The sequence below is a fragment of the Poecilia reticulata genome, chromosome 18, assembly GCF_904066995.2.
Source record: "Poecilia reticulata chromosome 18, P_reticulata-male-v2, whole genome shotgun sequence".
Taxonomy (NCBI): domain Eukaryota; kingdom Metazoa; phylum Chordata; class Actinopteri; order Cyprinodontiformes; family Poeciliidae; genus Poecilia; species Poecilia reticulata.
The window spans coordinates 13967156-13986377 of NC_088847.1; the positions used below are offsets into that span (position 1 = coordinate 13967156).

The following is a 19222-nucleotide window of genomic DNA, read 5'->3' on the forward strand; positions in this document are numbered from 1 at the left end:
CTCAAATGTATGAGATATAGTGTCAAAAATTATTAAAATACACTCGTTCCTCTTGATCATAACCAAAAGGCCATAGTCTATGATGGCCTTTTGGTTATGATCCGTCCGCCTGGTTAGTTTTGGAATCCATGTCATATTTGCGAATATAGTTAAGTCAGTAACCTTAGAGGTGAAAGAGAACCAGAAGTTTCACTTACAGTCCAACTTTAAGTAATGGGACAGCCATTAATCTACATGTTGACATGATGGTTCAATCGGATCAGGATCGACAAGGTCCCATAATAACCACAGAATGAGGAAGATTTGAATTTCTGCTTTCTGAAGTTTTGGTGACCTCTAGTGGCTGTTCTAGCAATGTGACAGACAGATGAGACAGCTGCTCCCTGCAGCTGCATTCAATTTGTGCGAGAAGGCCACCTCCACCTCCTGGTTTATTTATCATGCATCCATATACATGGTATTACGGGAACAACTCTGCTTTCAAAGTAAAACTGGGTTTTCGTTGGGTGGAACAACTTTACAGTAATTTTAGCAAAAATAAAAAAAAAATTAAAAAAAAATCTAACAAACAAATAAATACATACTTTTTAAAAATAAATTCACAGTAATACATGAAGGTATTAAAAACGAAACGAAGGTTATTTTTGGCCAAAACTTGCCATTGATTTTAATAAAAAGTAAAATAAGATATAAGTAAACAAACTTATATCTTATATCTTATATCTTGTCAATAAATTAACAAGAACTAAATAAATATATAAACAAACTAAGATGGCAGGCATAACTTTTGAGAATTTTAACGTTATACATTTTTAAATTTGGTTTCAGATAAATGTGTGGAAACGGACATGCACATCGCCGAATGAAATAGGGCGCCATTTAAAGCTGAACACCCTGAGACGCCCACAAGAAAAGCAACATTTTGATGTTGTTCTTTTTTTTTTTAAGTCAGAATGAAATTTTGAAACTCCACTCTAGGACACCCTTGTATTTTTTAAATTAGTTTTAGTAGCTACAAAATAGATAATGGAGTTAAAAAAATAAAGGACTGATTATTAAAATAATCGTTTGTTAATGATTCTCTTTTCCACCCAATTCAGTGTCGGCCTCACCTGTCATAATGTTGATTTTTAATTCTCGTTTATTTATTGTTCTAAATGTCAAAGTCAGATTATGTAAAAACAATATGGTCACCTTCCTAAAATAATGGCCAAAGTAAATTTTTTGGGTGCCAAAATCACTTTCGGCAAACGACTTCGGCCTTTATTTTAGGAAGGCGAAATTATGCTTTTATTTTGAAAGTACCGTAATGCCAGCTACATGTACGCACTAGAAACTAGGTATAAGTCGCACCATTTTTAATGCCTGTCTGTTTATTCGTCGAGTTGAACTTGACGTGAATAACTTACAAGCAACACATTTCCACCTTTCACCCGTGGGTTGACTGGGTCGTCATACATAATTCAAACATGATTTTAACTCGAATGTGACTGGTTCACGCCCATGTTCATGTTTGTGCCATGACGGGTTGCCTCCCTACAAGGACGCTCAAAGAAACCTCTCTTAGGGGAAGGGGAGGAGAGAAAAAAGAGGAGGAGAGACTGTAGCAGCAGCAGCAGCAGCAGCAGCAACGACAAACAGATTGGGCAAAGGACTGAAAGTACCACTTTGGAACCGACCACCTGCTTTTCTACTCTTTCTTTTTGATTTAAATCGACGCGTAAGTTGCTTTGCATCTTTTTTGAAAGTCAAATCAGTACTTAAGACGTCTATCGGAAGCTTTTATGTGTTTTTAGCTGCTTAGTTTGAACAGGACTGGGAGAAACGGGCCACAGCAGGACTGCATGTTCTAGATTAGAAATAATGTTCTTGAATATGTTATAAACAAGTTCTAGGTAGATTTCAGTGCATGTTGGAGTTCCCAGACAGATGTATCTGGTTAAACACGACACACCCACTTTTACTTTGCAAGCTTTGCTGTTCCAGCCTGCAGCTTGGAAAAAAAAAATTAAAGGATTATTCCTTTAAACATTGGAGTTTCGTTTCATCATGAGTTGCCTTGCTTCTTGCTTGCTGGATTTAGGTCCAGTTAGGCTGTGGTTGTTAACTTGTTGCTGTACTTTGTACATTTTTTCTGTTCTGTATTCCCCTCCTCGCTTTCCCACGGTTTCAGCTTTTAGTCATAACTCCCCTTATCCTTTCTCTCCTTTTTCTTCCTCCCTCAGTTTTCCAAGGAAACCCTGGGAGGGATTTGGGAAGTGTGACCTCATTTCTTCCTCCATTTTTCCACCAATCACAATGTCTGCTCCAGGTAAGTTATAATAAACATCAAGTGGTGATTACAATTTTCCACTTTGCAGTCATGAAAACTGACACTGACCTCTGGAGCACTTCCTTCATCTTTGGTTTCTCCTATTATCACATCGGTTAGCTATTGTGACATTGTTTGACTTGCCTTTTTAATTTTCCATCAACTCTTGCCTAACCCAGATTTTCCATAGAAAACAATGAATCATGAGCCGGTCCTCCTCCCTCGATCCTTCACGTGGCTTTTGTTCCTGAAAGATGGCGACATCTGAAACTTGTTCCTAAGATGCTAGCGTGATAATATCTCTGGTGTTGGTCCTGCGGGCTCCGCCCTCGTTGCTTAAAAGGTTTTGTAGGCGTTACGTGTGCCTGCCTGTAGTTCCTTTCGTCTGCTAGTACGGTCCGCCTCACTTTCAAGCAGATGCAAATCTTGTGCTTCCTGGAAAGGGGGTGAAGGAATGTGAAAAAGAGGTGGGACAGATTTCTTACTTCCCTTCCTATGCGAGAGCTAAAACAAATTGGAGGCCCATGACCTTCAGCTGGTTGGATTAAGCTCGCCATTGGAGCCGAATACCAGGATTACAGAAAACCAGTTTGGCTAGATGTGAGTCACATCAGTGTCTAAACAACGAGTAAATGTCAAATATCAGAATTGGAGCTGATGGCCCATCTCTGTTCTAGGCAAAGCAGAGGAAATGCAATAATCTTGCTCCATTGGTTGGGATAGTAAATGTCACGGGTAGGAAGAAAAGATGGAGATCCTGAAAATGGATTCACAATTTTGCAAATTCATAACGCAATTTTGTACCCTTACGTTTCCATTCTGTTGCTTCCCAACTCTTATTTTATACTTCTAATCAAATCTCTTTTTGTGGAAGGGCTTTATTTTTTGTTATAGTTAAGTATTTTAATTAATTTTGATGTGTAACAATTTTTAGAGAAAATGTTAAATTAGTATTATACCTTTATCTGAGCTGTTTCTTAACACCAACACTGATCGAACCATAATGTACGCATGATTACCACATTTCCTTACTGCAGATTATGCTGTAAAAATCAGCCACCTATTGTCTACACACCTTTGACTGGTTGGCAACTGTAAAAAAATAAATAAATGAAATGATTTAATTTGAGGGAAGGGCTTTCCCAATCTACATGGCAGGAATAATTGGGATCAAGTCTTTGTGATAATTGGCAACGAGTGTTTTAAAGCACTGTGGGGGAAAAAATGGGCCCTCTTGTTTGTTGCAGATCTTTTTAAAATTCGGCCACAGTGAAGGGGCTTTGGAGTATGAGCAGCTTGTTTAAGGTCATGACACAGCAGACAGACTCTTTGAATTTTTAGTTTACCTCATGAAATCGTTAAGTCGAGCCACCTCTGAGTCCTCGGCATACAATCTGCACTGGAGGTCTCCCCCTTATCTTTATTTTCAAAACCGTAATGCTGGATGAACTCCGTTTAGCATGCTTGGGTCTTGTTGGCACTCCTGCGGCTGGATGATTGCACAAATCAACACTACATCACTTCGTCCTGACTTCCTCGCAACATCAAGGAAGTGGTGCTGCGAGTCCCACAGACGCTGCGAGCCTGTCATTCCTTAGGCCTGTGACTACCTCAGCTCCAGAGTCAGACATGTTACTGAGCTGGGCTGACCTTAACCCTCCTCATCACATTGGCCAATCAAAAAGTTTCCATCACTTTTGAAAGCTTTTTGTAAAAATAGTGATTTTCAAGCGTTTTTAGACGCATTTCAAGAATTCCTGGATTCAAGCTTTTTCTGGATGGTTGTGGTCCACTGTTTTGTTTTCGTGATGCCAGCTGTGCTAATCACTGAGGCACTGGAGACATTTTGAAATGGGAACTCCAAATCAAACCGTTTTCTCACACACTGCTGCGTTTCCCCTTCTCCTAATTATATAATTAATGATCACGTACGACAGGAAGGTCAGAAAAAGAATATTTTAAAAACTGTTTTCATATCTGAAAATGCTCTTGTACTTAACAAGAAATCCAAATATGCTAAAATGGGTCTTGGCAGGTCAAATCTTTGTAAAAGATGAAAATTGCACACAAAGTTGATAACGATCTTAAAAAGTTAATCAGTAAACACGTTGACCAAGATTTAAAGGTCATTTACTGAGCTTGTTCTTTCATTTAATACAACACCTCTAGCTTAGACATTGAAACAAAGTGAATCGGGTGAACAACAAGGTCAGTAAGATTATGGATCCAAACCAACTTTCACTTTATGAATTATACAAGTAGTCCGCACTTCAGAAATGTCTTTTCTCATCATCTCCATTTGTTGTTTCAGTTTCTTCTGTTTGGGAAAACCTTTAAAGTTCAGTTTTTGCAGAGAAAAGCCATATATGTTATGAAGTCTTTCACCTGTAACTTTCACAATGGTTAAACAGTACTTTCTTCCTCTCATTGAGAAACATTGTTTTTCAATAGCTTTTATGGATCTGCAAATTAATCTGTGTGTACATGTAGTTTTATTTAAATTGGCTCATTTTACTGTGGACTTTGGTGTTTATCTGTATGATCTCTTCCTGCCAGGTACTGAAGAGAAATTTCCATCTTATGTAAATTTAATGACCAATAATTAAAAAAACAATTATCTGACAAAATTTTGTTTTATCGTTTCACTGAGACCATAACGCGTTAAAGAGACAGGAGCGGTTAGTGGTCAAACTGATGCAGATGTCTGCAGTTCAAATATAAAAATGTGTTTTTAAACCTCGTGGCCTTTTCATAACCGGATAGAAATACATTTGTAAATCAGAACAGTGAGTCCAGTGTGACAATGTTTCTCATCGCCATGCTGGGGCTGTCTCGTAAATTCTTGGGTTTTGCTCGTCTCTCTGCGGTAAAGTGCAGTCATTTGGCTTGCGGTGAGAAAGGCAGGATCGTTAGACCGATGGTCTCTTTGAACAACATGACACATTCTGCCGACATCAAAACCAGTTTGGCTCCCATTAAGAGGCTGAAGGCATTAATGGTGAGTTGGTTGTGGTAAAAAAACAAACAAAAAAAACACAAAGAGCTTCAAGCTGGGGGAGTTCATGCACAGATGCAGGTCGTTATGGAGTTGTTGCACTTTTTATAGAGCGGTTATGGGCAAGTCAGAGGGTATATTATCTGGTGGGTGCTGCTCATTAAGGTTCTGGTAGTGTTTGGTTGGTCGGGGCATAGCCTGCAGGTGTCTGTAAACATAATGCAAAGTTGGAAAGAGATCAGTTAGGCTCTTCAAAAAGCAACTGCTGCTACCCATAAGTCTAGAAAGGTTGACATTTGTAGGTTTCTTTCATTTAAAGTGATGTCCATTCTGCTTAAAGTCATTTAAGACATTTACAAATATTTTCAGGAGAAGACGTCTCTTCAGATTCGCTCCAAAGTTAGTTCAGTCTGCGACTGTGCAGGCTTTGAAAGCATTTTCTCTCTAAAATAATATGGCAACATGAAGTTGGTTCACAGAGTTGCATCTGAATGATCAACAGGACTTCTTGAACAACGTTTGTTCATAACGCAGAGAGCCTTAGTTGCAGAAAACCAAAGACAATACACCAGCTGCTCCTCCTGGTCCTACTGGTTAAGAGTGATGTGGTAAAGATCTCGGCCTGTTTTGCGCGTGTGGTTATTGTGGTAAATGTGACCTATGTCCCAATTACTATAAAGGTAAATTCAGAGGTTACGTTTAACCTAGCGGTTCTCAACGTGGGCGGTACCGCCCCCCGGGGGGCATTCAGAGGACGGCAGGGGGCGCTGGCGGACATTTTTACAAAAGGGGGGCGCTGGGATTCCTTTGGGGGGCGTTTGGTTGAAGGTAAACTTTACACCTTACAATCACAACAATACCACTTTAGACTGTCAGCAACTTGGCAAAACTGTATTGTGTAACATTAAAACATGCTTGGCTGCAACTGTATCGATGGCAACTCTTCTTCTATTCAGTGTTTGTAGCTTCTTAGCTCCGCTCCTGCTAGTAGCTTCACCGCATCAGCTCAGCATTACACCGGCTGATGACGTTGCTGTGATGTGTAGTTCTGTGATCATGTCAAAGCAGCAACTTGTATTAAAAAGAGTTTTATTGTCCATCTGGATGCTGCCCGTTTCTATGAAAGGACAACAGAAAATAGCTCTTATAAACATGTAATTACTAAAATTACAATACCCTGACTTTGTATCCCTCTGAAAAATGAACCCATTTAAATAAAGAAATCCCTCAATGGGTGATGCCACGATAGAGAGCGTTCATTTTATAGCGTTAACACCGGTGCTGTAAGTGGTCCGGTATGAAACGGGGGTGATGGAACAACACAGCACTTTTAAATTTCAATAATCAGAATGCAGAAATTGTTTCCGTTGTTTTAAAAGGTTTATGTCAGTCTGCCTTTTCCCCATCGATACGTTTCCCGAACGCTGCGCACCTTAGGGGCTTAAGAAAACAAATGACCTGTTCATTGCGCAAAACTCTGAAACAGGAGAAGCGGGACATAAAACGGAGCGATGAACTAGATGTGAATTATGGCATAAAAACAGAATCCGACGCTGAACAGTGAAAAATCAACACATGATGTGTTTCATGATGCAAAACACATCATGTGTTGATTAGGCGGCGCAGCAGGTGATGAGTGAAGATTACTGATGGTGAGCATCAATAAACGATAAAATAAATCTCGCAACAGGAAAGAAACTAAAATGCACAGAGCAATAAACAAAGAGAGAATAATAATCAAATGAAAATAAATGGAAATGAATGAAGAACAAAATGCAAGAATAAACTAAAGTAAATACAGAGGAATAAATTGGTATGGCAAGACCTTTTGAGCAATAATTAATACAGAGGACAGTATGGCAAGAATAAACGGATACTATTTCCAGATAAAAGGTAAAATAATATTGTTGAAGTGTCGTGGGTTTGTTGAGACCACATCTAGTACTGAGAATAAATATATCTTTCAGACCATAACAGTAAAGAACTGATCACTTATTATGTTTTTTATTAGATTTGATATATTTATTTCTTCAATATTATTTTTCATGTCAGTGTTAATGTCATGAGGCTGATGACTCCATGACATTTTCAATTTGACTCATTAGGATTTGAACCAGATTTGTTCTTTGTAATTTCTGTCCAGTAAAACTATTAATCTATAAATCAATAGTCAGGTCTATATAAAAATATAATCCATGTTTCTGTCTCATATTTGTATGGCATTAAAAGAACCTGGAACTTTTGTTTTTCCACTGAAAGCTCTGGTTTGCACAATAAATGCCATGTGGGTGAAGTTTTATGGATGATACTCTGATGTCCCATTCTCCTGAAGGCAGCACAGAGCTGACAGAAACCGACAGAAACCGACAAACACTGAAGAGAAGAACAACTAGAAAATGGCAAAGAATAAGAGTATTTTTTCCTCTCTGATTGGCTGCTGTTACCGATTTTAAGTTGAATGTTCATTGCATTTTTCATAGACACCTGTGAAAATAATTTCTATTCACATGGCTTTTTTGTTCTTTGAAATTATTTTTGATGATAAATACAGAAGCAAGCATAAAAATCAAAACATCTACAATAGTGATGGTAATATTAATAATAAAATAATAGTCAGTAACATTAATGATGACATAATGGTCAGTGCAAAGTAGCCTACAAAATCTTTGGTGGGGGGCGGTGAGGGACCTGGATAAAGGCTAGGGGGGCACTGACCCAAAAAAGGTTGAGAAACACTGGTTTAACCAGTTGTAGCTTTGTCCAACTGGAGCAGTGTATTTCAAAATGGCTGACACAGAAAGGAAAAAATGTTCTGCAATAATTCAGTTAAACCTCTTAGCTGACACGACGACACCAGTTTCCTCATGGATCCATTAACAGACATGCAAGCATTTTGAGGGAGGAGGGAGTTAAGGGGTTAAAATCCAGACCTCAACCTGCTGAACGGCTGTGGCGAGCCGTGCAGAAACGCTGCTAACCTCAGTGAACTGAGGCCGTGTTGGAAAGAGGAGTAGGCCACAATTCCTCCACAAATATGTGAGAACAAATCATGATATACTTTGTTTATCAAACACAGCTCTTCTGTTCTGGCTGCCTTCTTTTTTTTTTTGCTTAGTAAATGATGCTGCGGCATCTGTTAAGATTTGAGTCACATTTACCCCCCATTATAAACCAGGACATTCATATTTTTTCCATTTAGGTAGAGACGTACAACTGAAAGTGGGTGTTTTTATTTTATTTTTTTAACCATGACTCTTCACATGCTGGGTGTTTACTTCCTGTAAAATGTTCCTGCTTGCTCTGCGGCTCAGTGGATAATCGAATCCAGGGAGAAGTAACTCAATCCAGAATAAACAGATGCATAGAGGCTCTCGCACACAACCGCGGGCCAGTCACCGTTTGTTGTTCAATAAAGTCTCTCATCGTGACTTTTGGATAAGAAAACGAAGAAGCCCGGACGTGGCATGTCATCAAATCACCAGATAAGAAACCAATAAGCCGCTTTATTCTTCTAGTGGTTTGCATTGTGGTTTTCAAATCTCCTTTTTTTAGTTTTACCCTCAAATTGATGTTTGGGTGGCAGAGCATCTCAAAGGTGCTCTGCCACCTTTGAGATGGTGGCAGAGCACCATCTTGGCGGACTGACTGGGGTCATAGTTCACCTTCCAGAAGGAGAACGACTCTAAACGTACAACCAGAGGAAGTTGGAATGCCCCAGTCACGGTGCAGACCTAGATTCAATTAAAATCTGTGGCAGGGCCTGAACTGTAATGTCTAACAGATGATCGCCATCTTGAGCTCGAGCTTTTTTGTAAAGAGAGCTGGACAAGAATGGTCTCTAAAATAGATTGACTCAGGGGGATACATTCTTCTAAGATTTGCTTTTATTTGTTCTCGTTTCATGTCACAGTTCTGGACTTCTTTTGTCATAGACAATTCTGGGGAAACATGCAGAAATATGCAGCAGATGACCTTTTCACTGAGAAAACCAGTGCATCCAGTTTTGACCCGGTATAAGATGAACGTGTGTGTTTCACCGTAGGTTATCCAGGCTCTCCGAACCATCCTCCTTACCCACAACCCGGCCAGTCCGCGCCCCCTTACCCCGTCCCGGCTGGGGGATATCCTGGAGACCCCAGTCAGGCTCCCCCAGCAGGCTTCAACATGGGCTACAACCAGGGCCAGCCTCCTGTCATGTATCAACCGGGCCCTGCTCCAGGTCCAGGACCGGACTACGGTGGCCAGCCAATGGCAATGTCTCCAGCTCCGGCTGCAGTCGGCGTCCCGCCCGGGCTCGAGTACCTAACACAGGTAGGCCTGAAAAGGAGGAAACATCTGATGAACTAAATTCTGTAATATCTGCCATTGTAATCAGACGTGGCGCTCTGGATCGGTCTGGGTTCTCTAATGTTTTTTTTTTAAAAAAAACACTTCTAATGATTGTTTCTTCCTTTCTGGTGGTGAGCAAACAGCTGTGGGTTTCTGCCGGTGTGGTGAAAAACTCAACATGCCTTATCGCACTTCTTATCCACTCATGTGGCACATGATTCCTGTAACTTTTTAACACTGCTAAAATGTTTTTTCTTTTAACTTATTTTCCTTCAACGGAGGTGATACAGAACTTATTAAAGCCTCATGAATAAACTCACTTCAACTTTTCATTGAAGGCCTTCATGTCAAATTGACTTTTTTTGAGCTTTGCGTCATGTCATATTGTTGTTCTGTCATCAAACACATACCTGGAGTGTTGCTTTGATTCTGCTAAGCTCATCATACAAACCATTTCTCAGAACAATGCTTCTAAGAGTGATTGTAAATGGCATAATGGTGGAGTACTGTTGTGACGACGTGCTGAAGGGAGAGGGTTGGAAAGAGTGTGAGATTCTTAAAGCGACAGAGGCCAATTTCAACCCTTCACATTTCTTCTGAGTAGTACAGCATTTTCATAGCAGCTTAAGGTAACATAGTTACTTGAGTGTGTTGTGAAATGAAAATATGTGCCTGAAAAATGCATAATGCCACCCCTTTAAAACAGTCCTGTCCAAGATATAAACTTTATCCTGTTGGCCTTTTGAGCTTTGAACAATGTACCAAGAAAAACATGAAGTCAGCAGATTTCCTTTTTGTACAGTTTCACAGTTCTCCAAGAAGCTGCGGGCTTGGATGAAATGGTAAAAAAAATAAATAATCTTACACGTGACTGTAAGATTGGCTTGTGTTGTTTTTTAAGTTCTGCTCTTTGCTGAAAATATTTTTAAATATACTGATTTGTTTATCTGTTTCTTATCTATCATTTATTCTATTTTAGATCGACCAGATCCTGATCCATCAGAAAGTTGAGCTCCTGGAAGGTACATTTTATTCATGTAGTTTTTTTTCCACACTGACATATGTAGAAAGTAAAACCTCTAATTTGAGAGCATTGATTGTGTGGGAGGAGAAACGAATGCTGAGAAATATTTTGTTTTTACAAAAATGTTTCCTGTGGGATCACAAGGACTGAGATGTCGACTGGAGATGGTGAATTTTGTGCCTGATGAACCAGTTTTGTTGTGGATTTGAACCTATTTTATTTGGACAGTTCAAGTTTTCTATGCTTTTGTTTTTGGCATGTTTCCATTTAGGGGAACACAAAAAAAGTAGACACTTTTTTTTAACTTTATTAAGCAGCAAACAAAAACGTTTTAAGTAATAATAGACTTTCTGGACTGAACATAATCAAATTAAAACCAGGATTTTTCTGCATTTTACTGCAACGAAAGATCAATTTTAAGCATCTTTATCTGAAGTGTTTTAACCTCCCCGCTCCCCCCCACAGCTTTCATTGGGTTTGAGACGAACAACCAGTACGAGATCAAAAACAGTCTGGGCCAGAAGATCTACAAGGCCAAGGAGAAGAACGACTGCTGCACCAGGAACTGCTGCGGCTCTCTGCGCAGCTTCGACATGAAGATCAAGGACAACATGGACCGGGAGGTCATCCGCCTCATCCGGCCCTTCCGATGCGTCTCCTGCTGGTGTCCCTGCTGCCTGCAGGAGGTCTGTCCTAAATTCATATCTGTTGGCTGAACACGGTTCAAGACTTTACTAATAGAAGTTACTAATGGCCCCCATATCGTAGATATTTTCCCCACCTCGTCCTGTATTGTTCCAGGGGAAAGTTTATGACACGCCCTGAATGCTTATGGATTGGTTTAGTGATAGAGAAAAAGGAGTGGCAAGAGTTTTAATCTGCTAAAGTAGCACAGAACTGCCCTTCTCCGTCTGCTGCTGTTTCAAGTTTTTTTTCTCATTTACTAAAGATTCAGCATCCAATTTGGCACAAAAATAGGCTTTACATTTATTCAGAAAGCGCCTGAATAATCCTGCAGTCTAGTGGGTGTTTATTGTAGCGTTTTCCTTAAATCTTTGTATCAACATTAAAATAAGAACAGGACTGGATCACATTGTTAAAGCTGCTAGAGGAGAAACCAGATATTTATCCACTGTATAAAAAGATACCAAACCTTTTTAATTTTGACAAAAAAATGGACTAAACTTCTCCTATTCCAGGTTTGTTTGAAGTGCAAAAGTATTACTTTTTTCTGAAGTCCAGAATGATTAGAGATTTATTTATTTATTTTCCAAATTCGGCTCTTAACACAATTTTTTTCATGTTTTTGGTAGAACTGCTTCTTGAACGACATGATTTGGGTCAAACGTTTTGGGTTTCCTTCCAGAAACCTCTCATAATATGTTTGCTGTAACTCCGGCCCATTCATCCTGGCAGAATTGCTGTAACAGAGTCGGGTTTGCAGGTTGTGCACCTCTTTGGCTCGAGCCGCATATTTTTCATGTGATTGGGATCACGGTGGCTTTGTGATGAAACTGATCCGGTCTTTTGACTAAATGATATGATCAACTTTCCCATGCTGCTTATTGAACAGATGAACCTTCAGGCACCATTCACTGCAAATAAGAATGGAGAATAGTTGAAGTACACCCACAGGTCTGTCTTCATTTAACACAGATGTTGTAATCTAGATTCAGAAACTTCTGACTGAAGAAAGGAATCAAAAGAAACTTTTTTTCTCCCATTATTCAGGTATTTGGCCATTAGAAATAACGTTGGTTCCGCAACTGACCGGAAACAGGAAAGTTTAGTTTGATTCAGTGTCAGAAAGTGAACGATTTTGTCTTTATGTTTCTGGTGTATGTGAATTTCTGGCTTTAATTATTGTTTATGCTTTTATGCTTTAGATAAGCTTGTGTTAAAAGTGGTATCTAAATTATATCACTCGTATGATACAGTATCAGGATAATTAAGACCGTCGTATAATACTGGGAGAATCTCACACAAGCACATGTCTAATCCAAAACTTTAATAAATGTCCCTATATTGTTTTTTTTTTAAGTGGGTCTATTTTATTGTCACTAGTTTTATAGTTACACGTGTTAACTAGTTGATCCATTCAGCACAAGAAGAAGTTAATAAATGGGATAAGTTAAAGATGCAGGAATGGTACCGTAAAGCTTAGAAAGCAGCCGCATACATCAATAAAACTTTCTAAATTAAATGATTAGGAGCATAAAAGAAATCAAGGGCAGTTAAAAAGCGATTCGAGAAGAGAAACAATTAGGAATAAACTTGATAAGCAAACATGATGAAGTAATTGCGACAAGAGGAAAGACGGGTAGATATGATTTGGAGTCGAGTCTGAAACCCCGGGTCCAGATGTGATTTGGGACGGCGGGGTGGAAAGGTGGTGTGGGAAAAGAAATGAGTTACAAAACCTGTTAAATCTGTTCAAAGCACAATTTGTAGAGAAATTGTTTTGGTTCGAGGTTAAATTGGCGATTGTTCATAAGACGACCTGAGTCGAACGTCGCGCAATGCCAGAGCAGTTCTTTGAAGAGTCGTGCAGCGTGGCGGCTGCTGCTGTTTGTTGCTTCCAGTGTTTCTCCAGCTGTCTGCCGCCTTTAGCTCATCCAACCTTTTTCAGAGTGTCAATCTACTTATAGCTCTACCAGCAGCACCTGCTTTCTGGTCAGTGCTGTTTTGAAATCTGTGGTTTGTAACTTTGCAGCAATTTTAAAAGCTTAGTTTCTGTCTGTGGCACCCAGAAGCATTACGTTTCGTCTGAAATGTCCCAAAAGCTGCCAGGCTTTTCTAAATGCAGTGTGTTTCTTATTAAATATCTAAACTTGAAGGTTGAAGCTTCTGGCAAAAGCCAGATAACATGTTGTGCTCTTGCTACCTGTTGTGTTCTTGCTACCTGATTTACGATGCATTGGCTAAATAGGGGAAAAAAACTGCTGAATTGTTTACCGGCCGGTGACCAGTTAAGGTCAAAGTAGCTGAAAATATATCTAGTTCTGGTACCTGATTGATCGTGCATCTTTGTGTGTGACATGTTTACAAGTTGTATAATTTGAATGTGTGTGCCAGAAATAAGATGGGGAGACAAATCATAAGCAAGTGAACTAATAATATCAAGGTTTCCCCCAGAAAACTTGCTGAACTCGTCGTGTTCTGGAGTTAAAAATGTTTAAAGTTGACAGTAAATTTTAAAATATCACTTGATAATCATGTGTAATTGAAAGAATGGAAGATTAACACCTGAACACCAACTATAAAGTCTTCAAAAATGTAAACATTCTAAAAAGACTTAAATAAATAAGCAATGCTTATAGCCTGGTGGTGGGGGCACAAGTAAAGCCTGGTTGCCCGCCAGGCTTATCATACACTGGAGGAAACCTTGAATGTAAATTAAAATTATTAGCACTGGAATTTATGTCTTGATTAAATCAGAGGAGAAGAATTAATCATCTAAAAATCAATAAAAGCATCTAGCTTTTTTTATTGAACTGCTCTTCCATTGTCTGTTAAATGTTGACATGAGCAATAAATAATAAGTTGAGAAAGCTGATGCAGATGTAGCTACATTGCCTACTACATTTCAGATAGTTTTACTCGCATAAAGAGAAAAACTTGTATTAAAGCAATTTTCTCCGTAAGAAAGATGCAGTGGATATTGAAATGTTTAGAGAAAACATTTACCAAGATGATACCAATACAGGTTTTTGTGATGCAACATGAGGCAAATATAAATAATTTGAAAGCTTTTTTTTCTAGCTTTAATAACACACATGGTCTGCATTATTTAGCTAGAAAACAAATATTTTAGAGGACAAAATTATGAATAAAGAAATTATTGTGCTAACCTTTAAACGAATACTTTCCTGAACTCTGGCATTGATTCTTTGTTGTGGATCTTTACTTAAAGTTTAACTGTCACAGAAGAGGTTTCTTGACTTGATAAAATCATTGTACAAATGTATCAATTAGGAGAAAAGTACAGAAAAGTGGTGCCCCCAGCCAGGCACCACGGCGCAGCGGATGATAGCATTTAAGCTAACATTAGCTTATTAGCTAATGTTGACTTACTAAATAGATTAACTTCATGTTTCTCAACACATTGGTGTAAGCCAGCATGATAAAGGTAACCTCTAAGCTTGAATAAAAGGTGGAGCAATGGCGGCTCTGCAAAAACGGGACATTTCTCCAAAACTGATGAAGAGAAGAGAGCGGCTGGTCAGGGAGGCTGCAATGAGGCTGATAGCAGCAATGAAGGGAGTTCTGGTTTATACTGGTTGTGTCCTATATTACTGGACTGCAGAGGGGATTTAAAAGAACAATAAAGCTTTGTTGGAATGGTATGTGTAATGCATAAAATGTTTAACTACAGCATCACGTTCGCTTTTTACTATATGACATGATGTTGATCTTTAAATGTGACTGGTGATGGTGGTGCATCTGATCGCTTACTGAACTTTTATTTGAGATGTTATAATGAAATGAATGTAACTCTATTTGCACATCTAGATGTAACCAGAAGTAAATTAGGCCTGTGCCTTTCATCTCGTCTCCTTTCTGCTCAGGCTGTTCCAGTCGGGGGAGGTTTGTTAGGAGTCTGAATGGACCTTTCATTCATCATAACTGTCTCCTTGTTAATTCCCGATCCTCTGCCATCTTTACCCCGTTTAATCCTGTCGTTGGCTCTCCGTTCTCACTCGCCTATGCCCAAATCGATGCCCTCACACACAACGGCGCTCTGTGCACTCCCCAGCCAGGAACCATGTGAGATTTATTACCTCTATGTGTCACAATGGCGGCGTCACAGCTTCAATTATCATTCCTGCTGCACTTCGTCAGAAGCCTTCTGACCCCGTGATTTTTTTATATATAGTCTTCGGTGCCAAGGTGAATGGCCTTCTAACTCCGTGGGGCTAATGCAGGGTTTCCCCCAGTGTATTGTAAGCCTGGCTGGCCACCAGGCTTTACTTGTGCCCCCACTAGGCTAAGCATTGCTTATTTATTTAAGTCTTTTTAAAATCTTTGCATTTTTTTAAGACTTTATAGTTGGTGTTCAGGTATTAATCTTCAATCTTTCAATAACATAATTATCAAGTGATATTTTCAAATTTCTTGTCAACTTTAAACATTTTTCAACTCAAAAACTCAATGAGCTGCTGAATGAATGACTAGCAACCAACCACTAGGCTTAGCAGGTTTTCTAGGGGAAACCTTGTAATGTTTGTGTTCGGCCCGCAGATGGAGGTCCAGGCGCCGCCGGGAACCACCGTAGGGTTCATCAAACAGGACTGGCATCCTTTCCTGCCAAAGTTCTCCATCCAGGGACCAGACGGACAGACGCTGCTGAAACTGGAGGGGCCCTGCTTCGCCTGCAACTGCTGTGGGGACGTCAACTTTGAGGTGAACTCCCATCTGTCCTCGGAGGAGCAGTTTGAGCTGTGAATGTTCTATAAGCTCACATTGAACTCGGTCTGGCCAGACTTTACAGATGAGGGTTTTTGGTTATGTTTGGATTTGTTCTGTAGGATGCTGTTTATTTAATACATGAGGAATAACGGTTAGTTTGTTTTTAAAACATTTTAATTTGATTGAAAATTCACAGTAATGCAATAAGCATGCAGTATGTATTCACAGTAGTTTCTGCAGATCTTCTAGACAAGTCCAAGATCTCTAAAAATGTCCCTTTACATTGTAACTAAACTACTTCAATCAATTGCTGTTGAGTTGTTTGGTGTCCCTCAGAGTTACGCTCCCGGCCCAATCATTTTTTTCCTCTTGAGAGATTTAAAGTGAGCGATTTCTGTAATTATTATAGTCAGAAGTGAGAAACATTTATTTATTTCTGAACTCAATAAATAGGTTAGATTTTTTTGTGCTTTTACTTGCCTGGTTATAAAATATAAATGGTAAAAAAATAAACCAAATATTACAATGATGACCATATTATTAAATATATTTTCACATCTGATGTGCTTTGTTTTCAAAGATATAACTGCAGGAAGGTAGTTTTAAGACACCTTTGTGAGCCTGTATGTTCTGTGTTTCGTCATTGCCGGGTAGCTGAAGGGTAAAGATGGCGGACAGTCCATTGGTCGCATCAGCAAGCAGTGGAGTGGCCTCTTGAAGGAAGTCTTCACAGACACGGACAACTTTGGCATCCAGTTCCCGATAGACCTGGACGTAAAGATGAAGGCTGTCCTCATGGGCGCCTGCTTCCTCATTGTGAGTTCCTCAATCTTAGTGACGGTGTCCGATTGTTATCTCGTGAGATCTTGCTTAACGGGGCGTTTATTTTTCTGTCGTGGCTCATCCGCAGGACTTCATGTTCTTCGAGAAAGTGGGAGAGGCTAACCAACGCAGCTCTGTGTTTTCATAACCGAGTGCCTGAGTCCACCCCGGTTGTCCAGCGCCTGTCTTGGTTTCTTCAACAGACGTTCCAGCGTTCATTTATAAAGCAAGAACAAATTGGCTTCAGTCCAATTTGATCTTACTTGGAAGCATGTTGATGTTCCCCACACTCCGTAGAGTTTTTACATGTTCATTTAATTTGTGATTATATATATATATATATATATATACTCCACCTGTCTTCTACTCAGCTCAGCATACTGTTGTTGAATGTGCTTTCTGCTGCCATCTCTCTCTCTTTGTGCTTTTTCTTGTTGAAATTTGTCAATATATATTTTACAATAAGTGATATTGTTGTCATGCTCATGAAGCATTCATATTAGACATGGTGTAAGTGCAATATCCTTTTGGATGCAGAAGGCGTATATTAATCACTTTGTCTTTAAAGTCATGGCAGCATGTCACTGATGCCATTGTCTGCATTTTATACAAATCACTTCAGCTCTGCAAGTTTGGTTCAGTTATGATCCAATATTCATAGAACTAACAATTTTTTTTAATTGACCTTTTTTTTAATGTAGGTTACTTACACAGATGCTATCCTGTAAATACGTGTTGTAGTCTAATGTAGAATGTTATAACCAATCTACCTGCTCACTTTCCCTTTATTAGTTTAGCTACTGTTTAACCAAAGCAACATAGAGGAAAGCCAAAAAAGACCTCGGTATCACTTCTTAGGTTTGGTTTTTATGTGAAGCTACTTTTCAAAGTTTGCATCATTTAGCCAGATAAGGAAGTTGTCTTTTTGCTAGTCTGATTTAAAAAAAGAAAAGAAACCTCGAGTCTTTGCATGCTGATGGGATTTACCGAAGCGGTCATTTCCCTTGTTTGCTTCACCACCTTCAGTCTACAGGCTGTGGCGCGAGATAAAACTGCAGACTGTAAAGTGAGCGATAACGTGCCCGTTTAGTGTTTGCCATGGAAACGGCTCGAGCAGCTGAACTTTACCCTGCAAGTTTCCCTCAGTTTCCCTGTGGTTGCACGGTGTAAAAGTGAATAAAACAGGATGACGACAAATTGTTGTGCGGCACGAATGGGAAGCTAAAGAAAAAGAGAAAAAGAAGTTGTGGTTCGTGACCTCATGGTGTTTTGTCGTAGTTGGAAAAAAAAAAACAACACTCTGAATGAACCTGTGTGAGATCTCGCCTTATGGTGGTTTACGTTGTTTATAGAAAAAAACAGGTTGTTTGATGAATGTAAATGATCTGCTTTTCATTCACTACTCCTAGTGGTTGTGCTCGTGAAGATAACACGGGCGTGACCCCGTGAACTACTTCTTTTTTTTTTTTCCTTTTGCCACTGAAGCTCACTGTTAACATTTATTTCCCTTTCCAATGTGCCAGTAATCTCATCTCCAAAGAAGTCAAAGCGTGTACAGTGCAGATCCTCGGTTTCATTTGCAGCGCATGCTTTTGTAACATACAAGTGGCAGAAGTTGTACTTTCCTTTCTGTCTTTAATCTGTAATTTTTTTTGTATTTTTTTTACGGATGAAAAAGTCATAAATTAAACCGATGTTACTTTAAACCTGCATTTGTGTCATTGTTGGTCTGGTGTTATTTGTGCATGAAGACAGAGGGGTGGGATCGAAGACTTTGATCTGTGTGTGCAACTTCTGCTTCCACTTTTGTCTCAAAGGAAACCACAATCGTTTTTTCTTAGGAATAGGTCCAAAGTCGGAGGGCACGTTGGTAATGTTTGTCTTTATCTACAGTGAAGATGCTGACGGAAACATAAAATGCACGTCCTACTTTAGGGACAACAAAAGAAGAAAAAAACGAAGGAGAAAAAAAATGGTGTTACTAGTTGTGCTACAGCTCCCCCACCTGGAAGCTTGTGAAAGTGCTGTTTTTTTTTTTATCGGTCTTTTACTCAACGTGTTTCTCTCACAACAGTCACACCCCTTACATGAACATGTCCGGACATGTTTCTGAAAAAAACACAGCAAATCATTCCGTGTCCAAATAATAATTTAAGTTGCAGACAATTTTGGAAATAATTTGGGAGTTTTCAAATCCCCAAATTTCACATTTTTGGGTGGAAAACAAGTAGTTAGAAATCAGCTGTCACTTTTCAGGCCTAATAATGTTTCTGTGCTTTAGAAATAAACAGTCGCTTGGTTAAACAATCGCTTGTTACGGGGGTCTAAAAGG

General features: G+C 39.3%; 1 protein-coding gene across 1 annotated transcript; it reads left to right on the forward strand.

The window, feature by feature from the left end:
- The first annotated feature begins 1365 nt into the window (after positions 1 to 1365).
- LOC103480450 (phospholipid scramblase 1) lies at positions 1366 to 18600 on the forward strand. The gene is made up of 8 exons (XM_008435401.3): positions 1366 to 1720; positions 2226 to 2311; positions 9349 to 9617; positions 10615 to 10657; positions 11125 to 11345; positions 15901 to 16062; positions 16723 to 16884; positions 16979 to 18600. Exons 2-8 carry the CDS (start codon positions 2299 to 2301, stop codon positions 17036 to 17038), a joined length of 930 nt encoding a protein of 309 aa, XP_008433623.1. The 5' UTR covers positions 1366 to 1720; positions 2226 to 2298; the 3' UTR covers positions 17039 to 18600.
- Positions 18601 to 19222: the final 622 nt, after the last annotated feature.